Here is a 17,125-nt window from a genome sequence, read left to right as displayed (position 1 = left end):
CTCACGGTCTCCACCAGACACCCCGTCATACTCGGACTACCCTGGCTAGAACGGCACAATCTCCAAATCTCCTGGACAGACAAACAACTCACCCAATGGTCCTCGTATTGCTTGCAAAATTGTCTGAGGGGTCCCCTGGTCCCTTTGGCCACCACGACTGTGGAGAGTCCCCTGTCTCGCGTCCCCGATCAAGATCCCCCCAGAATACCGCGACCTCCCTGAGGTGTTCAGTAAGGAGAAAGCCAGGTGTCTCCCACCTCACAGAACCTATGACTGTGCCATTGACCTCCTACCCGGGGCCATCCCACCTCGGGGCCACGTGTACGTGCTCTCTCAAGTGGAACAGCAGGCCATGGAGGAGTACATCCAGGAAGCTCTCCGGCAAGGGTACATTTGACCCTCCACGTCCCCGGCATCTGCCGGGTTCTTCTTTGTAGAGAAGAGAGGAGGGGGCTTCCGGCCATGCATTAATTATCGGGGCCTCAACCAAGTGACCGTAAAGTACCGATATCCCCTGCCTCTCGTCCCCTCAGCCCTGGAACAGTTACAGTCCGCATCCATCTTCACTAAGCTGGACCTACGCAGCGCTTATAACCTGATCCGTATTAGGGAGGGGGACGAGAGGAAAACGGCCTTCAGCACTACCTCTGGACACTATGAGTACTTGGTTATGCTGTATGGGCTCGCTAACGCCCCTCCATGTTCCAGAACCTGATCAATGACGCCCTGAGGGACATGCTGGGAAGGTACGTTATCGCCTACGTAGACAATATTCTGGTATATTCGACCTCCCTGGAGGAGCATGTCCAGCATGTCCTGCAAGTATTGCATCGCCTGCTGCAGTACCAGCTTTACGTAAAGGCTGAGAAATGCGAATTCCACCAGCATACGATCTCTTTCCTAGGGTATGTCATTAGCCCAAGGGGAGTCGCCATGGACCAATGCAAGATTCAGGCAGTCGTGGAGTGGCCCACTCCGTGAACTGTCAGGGAGTTGCAGCATTTCCTTGGCTTCACCAATTTTTACCGAAGATTCATTAGAGACTTTAGTAAGGTAGTGCAACCCCTGACATCCCTCCTGAAAGGTAAGCCCTCCTTTGGACCCCAGTCGCCCAGGAGGCTTTGGAGAAGCTTAAGCGGGCTTTTACCACGGCCCCCATCCTCAGACACCCGGATCCCTCCAGGCCGTTTGTCGTGGAAGTAGATGCATCTGAAGTGGGAGTGGGGGCTATTCTGTCACAAAGATTTGGAGAGAAACCCAAGTTGCACCCCGTGGCGTTGTTCTCCCGGAAATTGTCGCCAGCGGAACGCAACTATGATGTGGGGAACCGTGAACTCCTGGCTGTTAAGCTAGCTCTAGAAGAGTGGAGACGCTGGCTGGAGGGGGCCGTACACCCATTTGTTATTTTTATGGACCATAAGAATTTGGAGTATCTGTGAACCGCCAAACGCCTCACTCCTCGCCAGGCCCGCTGGTCCCTATTCTTTTCCAGATTCCAGTTCACTCTGTCTTATAGGCCTGGCTCAAAGAACACAAAAGCCGATGCCCTGTCTCATATGCATGCCCCAGAGGGACTGGCAGACCAGGAGAGCTACATTGTGCCTCCCTCCTGCATAGTGGGCGCCTTGGAGTGGACCCTAGAGCAGCACTTAGCCCGTATCCCCAGGTCATGAATCCCGCAGCCTGTCCTCCCGACAAACAGTTCGTGCCGAAACGGTATTGTCTCGAACTCATCACCTGGGCCCACACGACTTTGGCCACGGGTCACCCGGGGGCCCGCCGCACGTACCAACTGCTGGCCGAGAAGTACTGATGGCCCAACATGCCCAGAGAGGTTCAGCGCACCGTATCCTCATGCTCCTCTTGCGCTCAGTCCAAGGGACCACTTGCGCTACCTGCTGGGAGGTTGGTGCCTTTACCCATACCTGAACGTTCGTGGTCCCATCTGGCCTAGATTTCATAACTGACTTGCCGAAGTCGCAGGGAAACACCGTGATACTGGTGGTCGTAGATCGGTTTTCGAAGTCCCTGCGCCTAATTCCTCTACCAGCCATCACCACGGCGGAACTCCTTTTCCAACATGTCTTTTCTTACTTCGGCATCCCCAAAGAGATTGTGACTGACAGGGGTCCACAGTTCACATCTCGCGTTTGGGCCAGTTTTATGAGGAAGATGGGGGTCATCGTTAACCTCCCTTCTGGGTACCACCCCCAGGCCAACGGACAGGCAGAACGGGCCAACCAATTGGTCATACAGTTCCTTCAGACCTTTTGCTCCACCAACCCAGGGGACTGGAGCCAATTCCTACCATGGGCGGAATACGCCCAGAACTCGCTACGGCATTCCGCCACCCAGCTCACCCTGTTCCAGTGTGTCTTGGGTTACCAACCACCATTGTTCCCCTGGAACGCGTCTCACACGGACTCACCAGCAGTGGATGAGTGGTTCCGCCGGAGCGAACAGGTCTGGGAACGCGCCCATCAACAGCTGGTGCAGGCGTCCCACACCACCAAACGAAAGGCTGACCGGCACCGGATGGTTCACCCCAATTATCGACCCGGGGACAGGGTGTGGCTCTCCACAAGAGATTTAAAATCACTCCTTCCGGCACAAAACTTCCACCTAAATATATTGGGCCCTTCCGAGTTCTGAGGCAGATTAATGAGGTCACGTATTGTCTGGACCTTCCAAGACACAGTCGCATCGCTCCGTCTTTCCACGTCTCGCTCCTCAAACCTGTGATCTCGGAGCCCTTGGCCACAGCGGTGCCGGAAGACTCCCCACCGGAACCGCTGGAGATTGAAGGCCACCCAGCCTACCGCATACGCGACATTCTAAACTCCAGACGAAGGAGGGGAGGACTTCATTATCTGGTAGACTGGGAGGGGTATGGACCAGAGGAGCAGTGCTGGGTCCCAGCCCAAGACATTCTAGACCCAGGTCTGTGTAGAGACTTCCATGCGGCTCATCCAGACAAACCGGGCCCCAGAGAGGAGGGAGGCCTCGGAGGAATTCGGCTCCCGGAGTGAGCCCTTTGGGGGGGGGGCGCTCCGCCCAGGGACATGGCGGTGGAGGACTACACTTCCCAGCCATGCCCACGCTCGAGTTTGCCGGAGTTCTGATTATGAACACCTGCATGACATCTAAAGTTATATAAGGGCCTCGTTAACGTCAGCCGCTTGTGAAGTAACCGCATTATTACATTTGCAAATGTAATTACATTATTACATTTTAATAATGTATATTAAAATGTGTAACACTTTATAAATATTACATTCTTATATTAAATGTTTTTATTTAAATAATTATTAAGACTAATTTTCCATCCTGTATGTCCTGATTATTCTAAACTATGTGCTATATTTTTAATATTTTTAGTTAATTTTAAAACATTTTTTAAATTAAAGTTATGAAATACACCCAGAGTCTGAATAGAGTTGCTGTTTTTCTTTCTTTCATTTATTTTTGTGTCCTTATTTACATTTACGAGACTTTCAGCCCTGGACGCTTTACACAATTTGCAGACACAATGTGAAGTTTTTTTTAAAAAATGGAAACATCTAACAAGATAATATTTTTGGTGGTACAAATGTAACCAACTTAAGAAATATTACAGAATTTTTTTTTTAGTTTATTATATTTTGAACAAAATGCAGACAATAAAACATTTTCATACGGAGTTCTTGCTTCATGATAAAAAACAAAAAAGAGCAACAAAATCACTAGTAACATTCATCCTTAAAACAAAAAATCCAGAAACTTATTTACAAGTTTTGCACAGAGGCATCTTTTCTTATGGCATTTTGAGGGTCTGAAGGTCTACGCACACACGGTGCTGAAAGCACATTTTCCCAGCAGCCGAGCTTCAGGAAAATCACCTGAACCTTATCCTGATCCAAGCCTTCGTCCAGTACCAGTCAATCAGGACCCATTTTTTAAACGTTACACATGTTGAAAAGTTTAATCGTCCAGTGTGTAGTTAGGATTCACGACCAGTGTGACGTCGTCTTCCTGCTTTTCGGCTACGCTGGACTCGGCGGAGCCTTTCAGGCCCGACTGCGACAGTTCGATTAGGATGTAGTCCTGAAAAACATAATCAGTGCTTTCATCAGGATACAAAATATTTTCATTATTATCCAAGGAAAGGAATTAAGTCATCACATAGATATAACAATCAATCTTCCCAAGCTGCATCTATTTATTCAAATGAGGTTTCATCTAATTACATATTCATTTATTTGGATAGTTAAAGAAAAATCTTTGAATGAATTAAGAATTAAAATGTCAGTTTCACTGTTGAAGACACTGACACTGGAGAGAAAGACATTCACAGAAAATCGTTTATTTATTCATTTGTTTAATCTGCACCTTTTTTAGCTATAAAATCTATCATAAACCCAACAATAATCAGCGTTTGGAGAAATTTCTCCCTAAATAAGCATTGAAACGCACATTTCATTAATGATGGTTGTCTAAAAGCTGAGATGCTCTGAATATGAAAAAAATTAAACCTGATTTCATGTGTTTCCACCTTTATATGGTTTATTAAAAAAAAGTTGTGTATATCATTGAGTGGGAGGAGCTTAAGGCTTTCTTCAAAGTTGCTAAGAAGGATTATTATTTTTTAAATCCTCTTACATAATGCACGAGTCTGTGGATGACCTTCTCAATCATGGCCTTCTTGCTGATGAGCTCCATCTCAGAGTCGATCTCAGACTCGATCTCCTTCAGGTACCAATTCACCACTGCGCTCTTCTTCAAGGCTTCTTCCTCCTCATCTGCACACACACACACACACACAGTAAGTAAGAAATAAAACACTCCATGTGATACTGTTATAGGAAAATAATCACTACTGTTACAGGTGCTGTTATTAAAAAAATTAAATAAATAAATCAACATTTTCCGTTGACCAATCAGAATCCAGCGCTCTCACCTTCCTCAGCACGACGCAGGTGCAGCACTATGAGGTTGGAGATGCGCTTGTACTCGGAGAAGGACAGACGCAATGACGGTTTGCCGTTGTGGTTTTCACCGTTGACCCCGTCAGCATGCTCGTGACCATTCACGGGAGCGTCCACGTGGCCGTTGGGCACGTCGTGGCCTGGAGCGAAGAGGAAATGGAAGAATTACAAACCTAACACACTGTTGCTCGATTCAGCACAAGTAGTCATCATGGAAATGATTAATAAAAAAAAATTGAGGCAGGGAGTTAAAACTTTTGGGTGCCAACACTTTAATCTTAACTTTAAACAGAGTAAATAGAGATGAGGAATGAGGAAACTCAAGGTACTTCCAGAATTCATTTTTCAAATTTTCTCCTTGTCCTTTAATTTACATATTTGAATGCTGAAGATGTTCAAAAATGTTTAAACTTTTTTTGTTTTTTAATTTATCAAATTAGAAATTTCGTAAAACATAAACCATCATCACTTAAGTGATATTCGCTTACATATAATTATAATTTCATACAGCTACTTAATGACTTGCTGATTGGCCGAATCAGAAACGGTGTTCTAGAGCACTATGTAGGTTCTATGACTCCATTATATAGCTCCTATATAGTGAGCATATAGAGTGAGTGGGATCGCTTTGAACTGCACTTTATTTTATTTCAAATGCTTCATATCTGTCTGTGATTAGCAGAAATCCTTTACCGTTCACCCGGTTCTCTTCTTCCTCCTCCATGGCCTCATCTTCCTCTTGGTCCAGGTTGATGTCAGGCGTCTCCACCCTGATGATGGACTTGTTGAGCAGCCTGAAGGCCTCTTTCACATGTTTGGGCTGCACCTGAACGAGGCAGAGACATACACACTGTGAGAAAGATGCAATGTGGGTCAGAGGGCACTATATAGATGAAAAGGTGTGGTTTGGGACGTAGTCCAAACGCGCACACCTCATCGCAGCAGTGCATGCGGGCCATGCTCTCAGACAGGCGGATCATGCTCTCCAGCTGGCGCACGGTGATCCTCCAGGACGATTTGGTGACGCCGGAGCCGTCCCTCTGTCTCAGGCGCTTGTACTGCTCCACAATAAAATCCTCCGACTCTTTAGAGATCTGATAAAAAAATGAAAACACGCAGTGTTCGCGTTTAATGCGGTAACGCTATTCCAACAATAAGTTTCAGTCTGTAGGGGTGGGCGATATATACATATATGAAAAAAAACATTCATATCACGATACTTCAAGACATTATGATATATTTTACATACTATTTAATATATTAATTTAACAGAATTTATCACAGTATCAATATTATATCATCATATTGCCCAACCCTAGATGGGTGCGAAAGTTTATACACCCTTACTTCATAAGAATGAAATCAACAAGACACTTCCGGGAACGAATTACGCATGCTAAACATGCCATCAGATCTTTGTTTTCTTTTATCTAATATCTTATTCAGGGTTAATCAGTGAAGTGGTGTGTGAGATGCTGAGCATTTTCCTCACCTTCGGTTTAAACTGGCGGGCGAACAGCAGGTATCTCCGGATCTCGTCCAGAGTGTACAGACGCTCGATGGAGTTCTCGATCCTGGAGTGCAGGTCCACGATGCGCCTGGCTATGGCATAATCGGTCACCTGAGGAAATGGAGAAAAAAAGGAGATGTTTATTTAACATTTATACAGGGATTCTCCAGTGTCAGAGCTTTGTAACAGTCATAGGTAAAGCTGCAACTTCAGACATCTTCAGGACAGGGGAATGACACACACACACCTCGTTGCAGTCATCCACCAGGATAAAGAAGAGGTCGAAGCGGGACATGATAGGCGCGGTTAGGTTGATGTTCTGCTTGAGCGATTTGGAGCGGTCGTAGCGGCCGCTCACAGGGTTCGCTGCAGCCAAGATGGACGTTCGGGCGTTCAGTGTGGCCTATGAGCGAACACACATCTTAAAAATCTATCCTCACGCAAAACACAAAACATTACGTCCTGCCATTATGTCCTTGGGGATAAACACTGGTTTGAACCAACCGGGCTTTGACCTTTAACCCTTACCTTGACCCCAGCTTTGGTGATGGAGATAGTCTGCTGCTCCATGGCCTCATGGATGGCCACCTGATCTCTCATCTCCATTTTGTCAAACTCATCAATGCAGCACACACCCTATAGGCGCACAGACAGACAGACACACATACAGCATTTAAAGCTCATACAATAGCAGTCACATGGAAGCCAATGTATAAAATGATGTGTCAAAAAAATGAATGAAATAAATTATTAAACACAATATTAACTTATTTTACTCATATCATCCTATTATTTATTAAGTTTTACATATCTTCAAATGTGTAAGAGTTTTAAGATGATAACTTGTATATACCTTCTTTAATAAAAATGCAAAAAAAACAAGACAATTATATGGATCTTAAAAGCTCATCTTTAAATACTTTACAAGTACATAATATAAAATTTAAAATAAATACAATAGAAAATACAAATATTTTAGCATTTAGGAATACCACATTAAAAACATTTAAAACATTTATTTTTAGTGTTTTTCATTTTGTTTACTCATTACTTACTTGTTGTTAAAGGTCTATTATTATTATTATTATTATTATTATCTGTTGGCCCTTTATTGACTTTGTTTTATTTATTCTAAATAATTTTTACTCAGAAATATATTTTTAAGGTCTAAATTGGTATGCTATATGTCAGGGTTTAAAAAAAAATCATATGCCATGAGCTATGTTTTAAAATTGTGAAATGGAGAACATTACTCTTACGATTATTATTATTATTATTGTTGCTATATTTACGTTGTCAGCCAGCATGAGAGCTCCAGCCTCGATGACAAACTCATGTGACTCTTCATCTCTGACTACAGCGGCGGTGAGACCTGCAGCGCTGGACGCTTTCCCGCTGGTGTACACGGCACGCGGGCTGAACTCCTCCACGTGCCTGACCCAAAAACAAACCACAGTCAGAACGAGCTAGAAAGGGCTGAATTGAAATAATCATTCATGATTGATTAAATAATGGCAGTGATTATTTAATGGTAGTGAACTCTCAGTATAACTACACTAATTACCATATAATTACAAAGACACTACATTAACATCACGATATATCAGTTAAACCTATTATCCATACTCTCACAATGTGTTTCTTACTTGAGAAACTGGCTCTTGGCTGTACTGGGATCTCCCACAATGCACACGTTGATGTCCCCCCTCAGAGATGTGCCCTCCATGGTGGTCTTCGGGACACCACCAAAGAGCATGAGCAGGATGCCGCGCTTCACCTCATCGTTGCCTGTACACAAACACAAACTTTTTATATCAACTCTAAGAAAAACCTTTTTCATTACAGCATTGCTGTTGTTTTTTAAATACTCCTCATGCAGTGTCATGATGCTATTTGAATCAAGTAGCTTAACCTAATTAGTTAAACTATTTTTTTAAATAACTAAATTCTACAATATATATTTTAATATAATTACTATGAAAAGTTATCAAGTCATCATCCTGCTTTTGGTCCACATCGAAAGAATTGAGAGTCGAACCCAAAAAGAGTCGATTCCCTGATCCAGGCATTCAAAGCAAAGAGTCGACTCACTCACAAAATGAGTCGATTCCACACTCCAAAGAGTCCAAGAGTTGACTCCCTGATTCTAGGCACTGAAAATATGGAGTCCATTCCAAAGCTTATAAATCCTTAGAGTTCACTCGCTGTTTTCAACCAAAGAATCAGGAAATTGACTCTTTGGAGTCCATTACACACACTAAAAGTGTTTCAGTGTTTTTGTCAAGCAGCCTGAACATAGTGATTAATTTAACAATGTAAGTGTGTGTGTGTGTGTGTCTGTGTGTGTGTGTGTGTGTGTGAGGGAGCATGTACCGTGGATGGTGGGGAAGAGGCTTGTGCACAGGTTATGGTACAGGTTCTTGTCCTGGCTCATCTCGAACACTTTATCCCACTCCTTCACCGACATCTGGTTCTTAATGCTCTCGGCTGTCTGCTCCTCATCGCGGATCTCCTTCCCACCAAACTAAACACACCACACAACACACCTCATTACAATCCCATCACAGGACTGTGTGATGAGTGGCTATGGAGCTGGGATCTTACCCTGGGATTGGTCGGTGCCACATGGCAGGCCAGGAAAGCCAATCTGTACGAGAGTTCTCGGACTCCGAGTGCTTTTAGACCACGCACGCCCTCATTCTCGTAACCCTGAGCTCCAGCCGTGCGAGACCCAGTCTCTGCTCGCACACCTGAAACACACACACACGTGAATGTTAACGTTAATACATGACACTACAAAAAGTCATTGCTTTGTAAGAGTTGCCGTATCATTCTGTACACTACTACTTATGATATATTTATGAATAATAAATAAGTATGTGGAAATTCAATTCATCTCCATCCTCAATTCATTCTCTGTATAACACTTCACCTTGATTGTGTTTAGCAGTTATATTTAAACAAAAGTTCAAATCAGATCTGCAGTGTTTTACGTCACATAATGTAATGTAGGTGCAATCAGTGGTTTTGGTGGACCACCCTGCCTCAGTGAAGACCATCTAAATATGGGTTCATCAACTGGCAGGAAGCCAGTTGTAAATTGTGCATTTATGTAATATTCATAATGCATGTATGCTGATTTTCATAGATTTGTCACTGTATTTACTCTCTCTAACCTTATGTAGTTTTGTGCAACTGGACCCCTGATCAAAATGCTAGTGCAAAGGGGCGGGGCTTTTTGAACTGAACATGATTGACAAGTACATCCTCATGATCATCTGTTCATCTGCTTCTCAACACAACCCTGATGTCCATAACTGACCCTAATGATTATCAGGATTATCAATTTCGGTACCTGGCGTTGCGAGCTGGGACACGTCAGGAACGACGATGAGGCAGCCAATGAAGTCGCACTTATCTCCAGCCTGCGCCGACTCCACCGCTTCGGCTCTCAGGATCACCTCTACGCTCCGCGGGATGGATCCTCGTGGCAGCTCGGCCTGTGTCTCCTGGATTCGCACCTGGTTTCCGAAGCAACACCTCAGCATCAGGACCGTATCGTGCACATGTAATTATCGTTATATAACAGCGTTTGAACAAAGACGAACTTCAAATTAAGACTCGTAGCAGCGCTTTTAATCTCAGACCTTTTGGAAGTCGATGAACTTGGACTTGTTGGTGTCGAGCAGGAAGCGGCGTCGGTTGTTGCACACTGGGTTACGGCAGATGCTGGGTTGCGTGTATTTAAACTGCTGCTCCACGTCTTTGATGACGCTCTGGCAGTCCAGGCACAGGAAGGTTCCACTCACCAGCTCGGGGTGCACCGGGTGTGTGCGTACCACCTGCCCGCTGATGCGCACCAGAGAGCCGATACGCAGCGCAGTTAGCTCACGGATCCTAGAGAACCACGCCACAAGGAGAACGTTAGAGAAGCAGAATTTTATTTTATTTTATTTATTTTTATTTAAAACCAGAGTTTAACTGTTCTGCTTTATCTATTCTCCTCACTTGTGCCTGGTTGGCAGATCCTGAATGGCCACGTAGAACTCTTTAGTAACAGGAACGTTCCCATGATCCCGGGCAAAGTTACGCACGGCACGGCACAGGTAGGGATAGATTCTACAAGTAGGAACAGAAATAGGTTATCTGCTTCATCTATCAAGTGCTTTAACGTAAAAATAAAAAAATGTAAAACCTCAGAATACCTGTAGAACTCCTCCTGGATGATGGTTGCCAGTTCTTGGTTAAATCCCTCCAGGTCAGTGAAGCTCACCAGGAGCGTGTTGCGCTCCGGACGGATCAGCTCTTCTGTGTCACGCAAATACTTCAACTCACCATCGCTGTTCTGAAACCTGAAATATAAATTTAAATGAAGGTCAACTGAAGGTCTCACGCATGTCTGCACCCATGGACAGTTCGATTTACAGTCACAAGAGCTTACTCTAATATCACTTGAACTTTTATTCTTGTTTCTGCAAACAAGAATTGGGAAACTAACTAATGATTAGTTAAGTAACTAATCACTTTACTCTTTACATTATTATAGTATTATTGTTATTAACAATTATTTTATCTAACCAGAGACATTGTAGGTCATCTACAGCAGTAGTTCTCAAAGTGATGGGTCTGTGGAGTGTAACCAGTGGGTCTGGGATTTTGTTGTTGTTGTCATTACAGTGATGGAAATCACAATTCACTATTACCAAAGTTGTTATTTATTATAAAGTTTGTATAGGTTTAATCGTTCAAAAACAAATCAGCCTATAAATTTAAATCTAATATAAATGTGTTCTGTGAGTGGAAATCTCATGAATAAGTAACTAAATTGGGTATGCACTTTTTTGTAATCTGAAAAAGTTTAAATTGTTGATATTAGTTGTGCAATAGACCTAAATGCTCATTAATGATGAAAATTCCATGTTGTTTCTTTATTATCTTGGATGCATGAATGCATGATTAGCTAAATAATTTAAATAGCAATAATGAAAGGGATACGGAAGAAAAGTAATGACTTGAAAATTCAGTCATTTTAACATGTTTTTCATAACTTATATATGAGACAGACACACACACACACATATGGCTGGCTCTAAAAACAAAAAAAGACCCAGGCAATGTATAAATCAAACTTCACCTACTTATACACATTTCCCCAGAATCATTCAGACGCCATTTTGTTTTTATCCATGTAAATGCTGAGTTTAATACTCTAGCTAACTTTCAAACCCAAAGAACAAAACTTACTCTTCCAGAAACGCTTGGAATAACTTCTGACACTTCTCGGCTAACTCATCCTTCACCATTTGTCCAGCGTTTTCCACCGCAGGCTCCACAATGTCCATTTTTACAGCAGGTTGTTTATTATAACGTTATAACCAAATAAAACGTCTCTTTCCTCCCTCAGCGCCGAACACAAAGCTGCAGAGCCCACAGAGAGTGAGTGTGAGAGAGATTTTCGCGCCAAAGCCCGTGACCACATGGTCATTTCGCGCCAGTCGCAGCCAACCAGCTCCTTGTGTTTCACTTCCCCTGTCTATGATTGGACGACAACGACCCTGTTTCCGTGCTGCTCGAGCGTTGCCAACGGGATGCGACGTCACGTTGAGTTCTCGAGCCAGGAGAGAGAACATGGCTGATTTTCACACACAAAAACCCTCAACAACAAGATCATAATTTATTTATTTTTATTTAATAAAATATGTTTTGTGTCCAAGTTTGGAATATTTTTATCCGAACTGATTGCTGTTCCAACATTTGTAATGTGTTTAAGCCACTTTTGATAATACTTTGCAGAAATGGTGTTTACATAACACAGCCTTTACATATGACATAAACACTTCATAAAGTGCTCATAAACATTTAGAACAACATTAATTAATATTTAACTTAAATTCTGGCTCATTTGGGCTCATTTTTCTCCAGTAGATTCATTTTCCACCAAAATAAAAGTCCTTACACTTATTTGGAATATGGCACATTTTTACATAGCTTCGAAGTAGCTTAGAAAATTGAAAGTTTTGTTAAATATGACAAATAAAACATGGTCAATAAAAACAAATCTTAAGCATTAAAGTTTATGATAAAACGATAATAATATTGCCTCCTTGTTACAAATTTGTGCCACAATTGTTTACCTTTTCCGTAGTATGTGAAAAGAATGCACATTGTTTCTAGTGTTATGTTTGTTCTGTCTGTAGCAGTATAGCTTTACATTACAAAGAACAGACACCTCTACTATAGTACTGTAACGCCATTATAAATATCGTATTAATCCTCTGTGATGCTTCTCCATGTTACTTTGCATATCACTTGACCATATAGACAGTAAATAAGTGAATAATCATGCTTAAACAATCATTGGTTTTAATATACCTTCACTTAAAATTAATATAGTAAAGATTTCACTTCTCTAAGAAGTGTAATATGCTGCATCTGTAAATATTGTATGAAACACTTCCCAGATAGCAGACCAACACTGAATCAACATTGAATCAGTGTTAATGCATCAACCAAGCTATCACTGAATCAATGCTGAAATGTTGAAATTTAACACTGATTTTTCATCAGGTTTTCACCCTGAAATAATGTTATTTCAACGATGAAAAATAGATCAAGATCGACATAAAATCAATATTTGTCCAGCATAAATTTAATCGCTTATTTAACATTGAGTCAAAATACAACTTATATACAGATTATGATAAACTGGATAACAAATAGACTTAAAACAATTAGACGGACTGACATTAAATCTAAGCCCCACCAGTGGGGAAATGAAGCTGACCAAAAAACAACATTGATTCACTGTTTCAACACTGAAAAGAAATGAATTAGCAACATTGATTCAATGTTATTTAGCACTGAATATTCAACCTCAACCAAAATGATGATTCTGATGGAATTTCAACACTGAATCAACGTCACCTTACTATCTGGTTTATGAATATGAGCAATCAAGATCAAGTTAAAACATGCATTTCAGTATGATCAATATAGTCCTCATCACTGTTTATATAAAAGTAAACAGCCATGTCATTGTTTGTCCGATTAACATAAATATGGACAGTTTCGTTTAAGATAATATGCGGTAATATGCGGGACTTTTATTTAGGGAGGAAAAAACCTCAGAGAGAATTAACATAGTAGTCCAAATGAACAATTCACATATGTTGAGCTTAACATTAATTAATACGTTAAAATGCGTTTATATAATATGTAATAAAAAATTATGTAGTCATTTTAGGTTATGTACTCATTTTAGAAATTTTGTGAAACATTGAGAGAACGAACACAAGACTTTTCATAACAGCGTCTCAGTTTTAGTCTCAAGTTCAATCACACATGAGACCAGAAGATGGCGTTCTGAAACCTCTGATAACAGATTAAACACGTAATCTTCCTCAAGTTCAGACTGCAGGGGTCACTAGTGAGACATCAGATGCGGATAGAACTTAGAAACAAAGGCCCATTGACTGTCTTATCATTAACTGCCTAGAAAGTACAAAATATCTGTTCCTGCTTTCCTCAGTTGTCCATTTTCTACTCCAAAGTAAACAAGATGTCTAGTCCGTGGTTTTCCACAGAGAGTCCCCAGACCTTCAGGGGTTGTTAAAAATACTACCAACATGTCTTTTGCCAGATCCTGGTATACACTCTTGAAAAAGCAATGCCTGAAATGCAAAAATACCCACACATAATAAGGATTTATCCATACAGTATATAGTTTGACAAAATATCTCGTCTATTATTTCAAGCAAACTCTCTCAGATGAACACAGAGGCTAAAGCTAGCACATTGCAAACACCATTTCAGATAACATAAGTGAGTGTAGAAGAGATTGTATGTTTATACTGATTTCTTGCTAACAGGTATAAAGGATAGTGGGAGCACTGGAGAGACGCAGATCCTCAATTGTTCCTCGGATTGAGTCCTTGGATTGGAACAAATCAGTGCTTTAAAAGCAATGTGGACTCTTCAGTGCTGTTTTTGTTGAAGGAACATATTGTTGAGTCTTACAGGTTTGAGTTATCTGATCTGATTTGCTCATATCTCATATCTGTATCTAGTGCCATATCAAAAACAAGCCGATATTCAAGTATGTCAGGTAGTTTACCAGGAGAATGCAGTAGTGACAGGGTTCCTGCTAGAGGTGTGCAGGAAGCTACAGTACCTAGTAACAAAACAAATACAAGAGGGGTTTTTACTTTCATCAGTCAAAACAATGTGTAAAGATAAGCCACATTCATTATGTTAGTTGTTGAAGGTTACTTATCCAACGTTCATATTAGCAAGCAACAAACGTCCACTCATTTTCTACATACATACATAACACAGAGCTGTGATTTCAGTGACAGATCGACATTTGAATAGAAATTTTTTTAATTCTATGCGAATAAGATATGTGCAGTAAAGAGACAAGTTTTAAACAATTGGCAAATAATTTCTCGGACCAATCCTATGGTGCTTGTGATTGAATGTTTCTTCAGATCCCCGTTCACTACTTTGCACTATGGGAAGAAGGCAAGCCAGTGTAGGCAGTGTGATGCTCTGGGCAATGTACTGCTGGGAAACCTTGGGTCCTGGCATTCATGTGGATGTTACTTTGACACATACCACTTACCTAAACACTGTTGCAGACCAAGTGCACCTCTTCATGGCAACGGTATTCCCTAATGACAGTGGCCTCTTTCAGCAGGATAATACGCACTGCCACACTGCAAAAATTGTTCAGGAATGGTTTCAGGAGCATGACAAAGAGTTCAAGGTGTTCACATGGCCTCCAAATTCCCCAGATCTCAATCCAATCTAGCATCTGTGGGATGTGCTGGACAAACAAGTCTGATCCATGGAGTCCCCATCTCACAACTTACAGGACTTAAAGGATCTGCTGCTAATGTCTTGGTGCCAGATACCACAGCACACATTCAACGGTCTTGTGCAGTCCATGCCTCGACAGGTCAGACCTATTTTGGTGGCACAAGTGGAACCTACACAATATTAGGCAGGTGGTTATAAAGTTATGGATGATCGGTGTACATCCTCTTGTTAAATGTGTATAGAGATATTACGAAGAAAAATAAAGTTTGGAAGGAAGTAGCAGAGATGCTTGGTACCTCTTGTGAGTGTACGCAGCTAGGAAAGTTATCTTTCTTTGCTAATCTAAACTCACAACAAAGCTAGTACCAAGCCAAGCACGTAACATGTAAACCAAACAACAACTTTTCACACTGATTAGCTATTATCATTGTTTAATTTTTTTAAAATAGTTATTATGGATACATATTACTCTATATATGGATAGTATTGTTTCTCATCAGAATTAAAAAATGTTGGACAGGCCACACACACAAGAGACAAACTACAAGTGGCACAAACAGCTTGTTGAACATGTTTTCCACAAGGTCACTGTGGTTTAAATCGAACTACATTCATTAGAAAATAAATAATAACTGCAGGTCAGAATCCCTTCAGGAGCAAGCAGGAGTGGGATTAAAAACAGACCCGCACACAACTCTAGTTTCCGCTATAAATAAATCACATACGTTTACAATAGTGTCTTATAGGTGTGGTTATGTATGGTAATGTGTGTCAGACTCGAGTGTCAGTGCATCGTGTGGTTTGGTTTTTTTGGGGTGTTTTTTTTTTTTTTGCAGTAGACTGGTTATAGGTTTTATGTGGTTTCCTCAACAGAAAAACGAAGGCACCGGATGGCGCCAATTTTTGAAATCTGAAGTGAGCTTCATTTGTGAAAGGGTGGAGTAACATGTTTTGATGACAGCCAGGCTGCGCCACTTATGAAATACAGAGCTACACTGAAGTTAAAATAATTTTTTTTTATTACTTAGTACACAGCAAAAATCACCAGTATTGATTTAGCACCCACAGTGTTAAATTTACACCTTACAATGTTTATATAAGTTCATTGGACTCAAATAAACACTTGGGTGTTAATTCAACACTAGGGATTTTACTGTGTACTATTCTTTGTGTTGTTTGGCATGTTTCTGTATTATGATAGAAGGGATAGAAAATTACTTGAGTAGCTGTACATTGTTCCTGTACTTAAGTAATATTTTGGAAGATTTGTACTTTACTCGTCATTTTTAAATTTAATTTAATTTAATTTAACTTTTTATCCAAATTTTTTTATCACTAAGATGTTCTCTTTTGCTAAAATTACCAATTCATACAGGATGAAATTTGCCTCACATGTAAAACTTCACCCTTTTTAAAAAAAATTGCCATCAATCTACAGAAGTATGTTGTGTTAAGGTAACGTTAGGTTCGGTAATTATCTAGTTAAGTTAGCCAGCTAGTTACATTTTGTAAAGGAGTTTGTTATTTAGCTAGCTATATAAGGTTTGTGCATTAGTATGTTAACTTATCTAGCCAATTAAGTTTTGTAAATTAGAATGTTAAATTAGCTAGCAATTTAAGTTTTGCAAATTAGTATGTTAAATTAGATGGCTTGTTAAGTTTTTTTTTTTTTTAAATTAGACTGTTAAATTAGCTAGCTAGTTAAGATTTGTAAATTAGCTAATTAAATTAGCTAGCTAGTTTTGTTTTTTACTGATAATGTGCAATCATTCCAAAAGGGTTATTAAACATCAGCTAGACAAAAAAATCAAATGACTGATTGCTGATTACTATT

The 17,125-nt window shown here is 41.0% G+C and overlaps 1 protein-coding gene across 1 annotated transcript; it reads right to left on the bottom strand.

Annotated features, from left to right (window-relative positions):
• Positions 1-3,482: 3,482 nt before the first annotated feature.
• Positions 3,483-12,593, bottom strand: mcm6 (minichromosome maintenance complex component 6). The gene is made up of 17 exons (XM_053637199.1): positions 11,719-12,593; positions 10,680-10,826; positions 10,483-10,593; positions 10,122-10,371; positions 9,830-9,995; positions 9,079-9,224; positions 8,848-8,998; positions 8,121-8,262; positions 7,767-7,908; positions 7,003-7,110; positions 6,722-6,877; positions 6,457-6,585; positions 5,897-6,058; positions 5,658-5,790; positions 4,937-5,104; positions 4,639-4,778; positions 3,483-4,083 (listed from the first exon to the last, which is right to left on the bottom strand). The coding sequence occupies exons 1-17, from the start codon at positions 11,814-11,816 to the stop codon at positions 3,961-3,963; spliced, it is 2,472 nt and encodes an 823-aa protein (XP_053493174.1). The 5' UTR covers positions 11,817-12,593; the 3' UTR covers positions 3,483-3,960.
• Positions 12,594-17,125: the final 4,532 nt, after the last annotated feature.

The sequence above is a fragment of the Ictalurus furcatus genome, chromosome 12, assembly GCF_023375685.1.
Source record: "Ictalurus furcatus strain D&B chromosome 12, Billie_1.0, whole genome shotgun sequence".
Classification (NCBI taxonomy): domain Eukaryota; kingdom Metazoa; phylum Chordata; class Actinopteri; order Siluriformes; family Ictaluridae; genus Ictalurus; species Ictalurus furcatus.
Note: the sequence above shows the minus strand (reverse complement) of the source record. Positions and strands in the feature narration are given on the sequence as shown.

Excerpts from the sequence above, each read along its gene's own strand:
- mcm6 (XM_053637199.1), bottom strand. The coding sequence starts at position 11,816 with ATGGACATTGTGGAGCCTGCGGTGGAAAACGCTGGACAAATGGTGAAG. Across the intron at positions 9,996-10,121 it reads AGTTCATCGACTTCCAAAAG|GTGCGAATCCAGGAGACACA; the intron begins GTCTGAGATTAA and ends TTCGGAAACCAG. Across the intron at positions 9,225-9,829 it reads GTCCCAGCTCGCAACGCCAG|GTGTGCGAGCAGAGACTGGG; the intron begins GTACCGAAATTG and ends TGTGTGTTTCAG.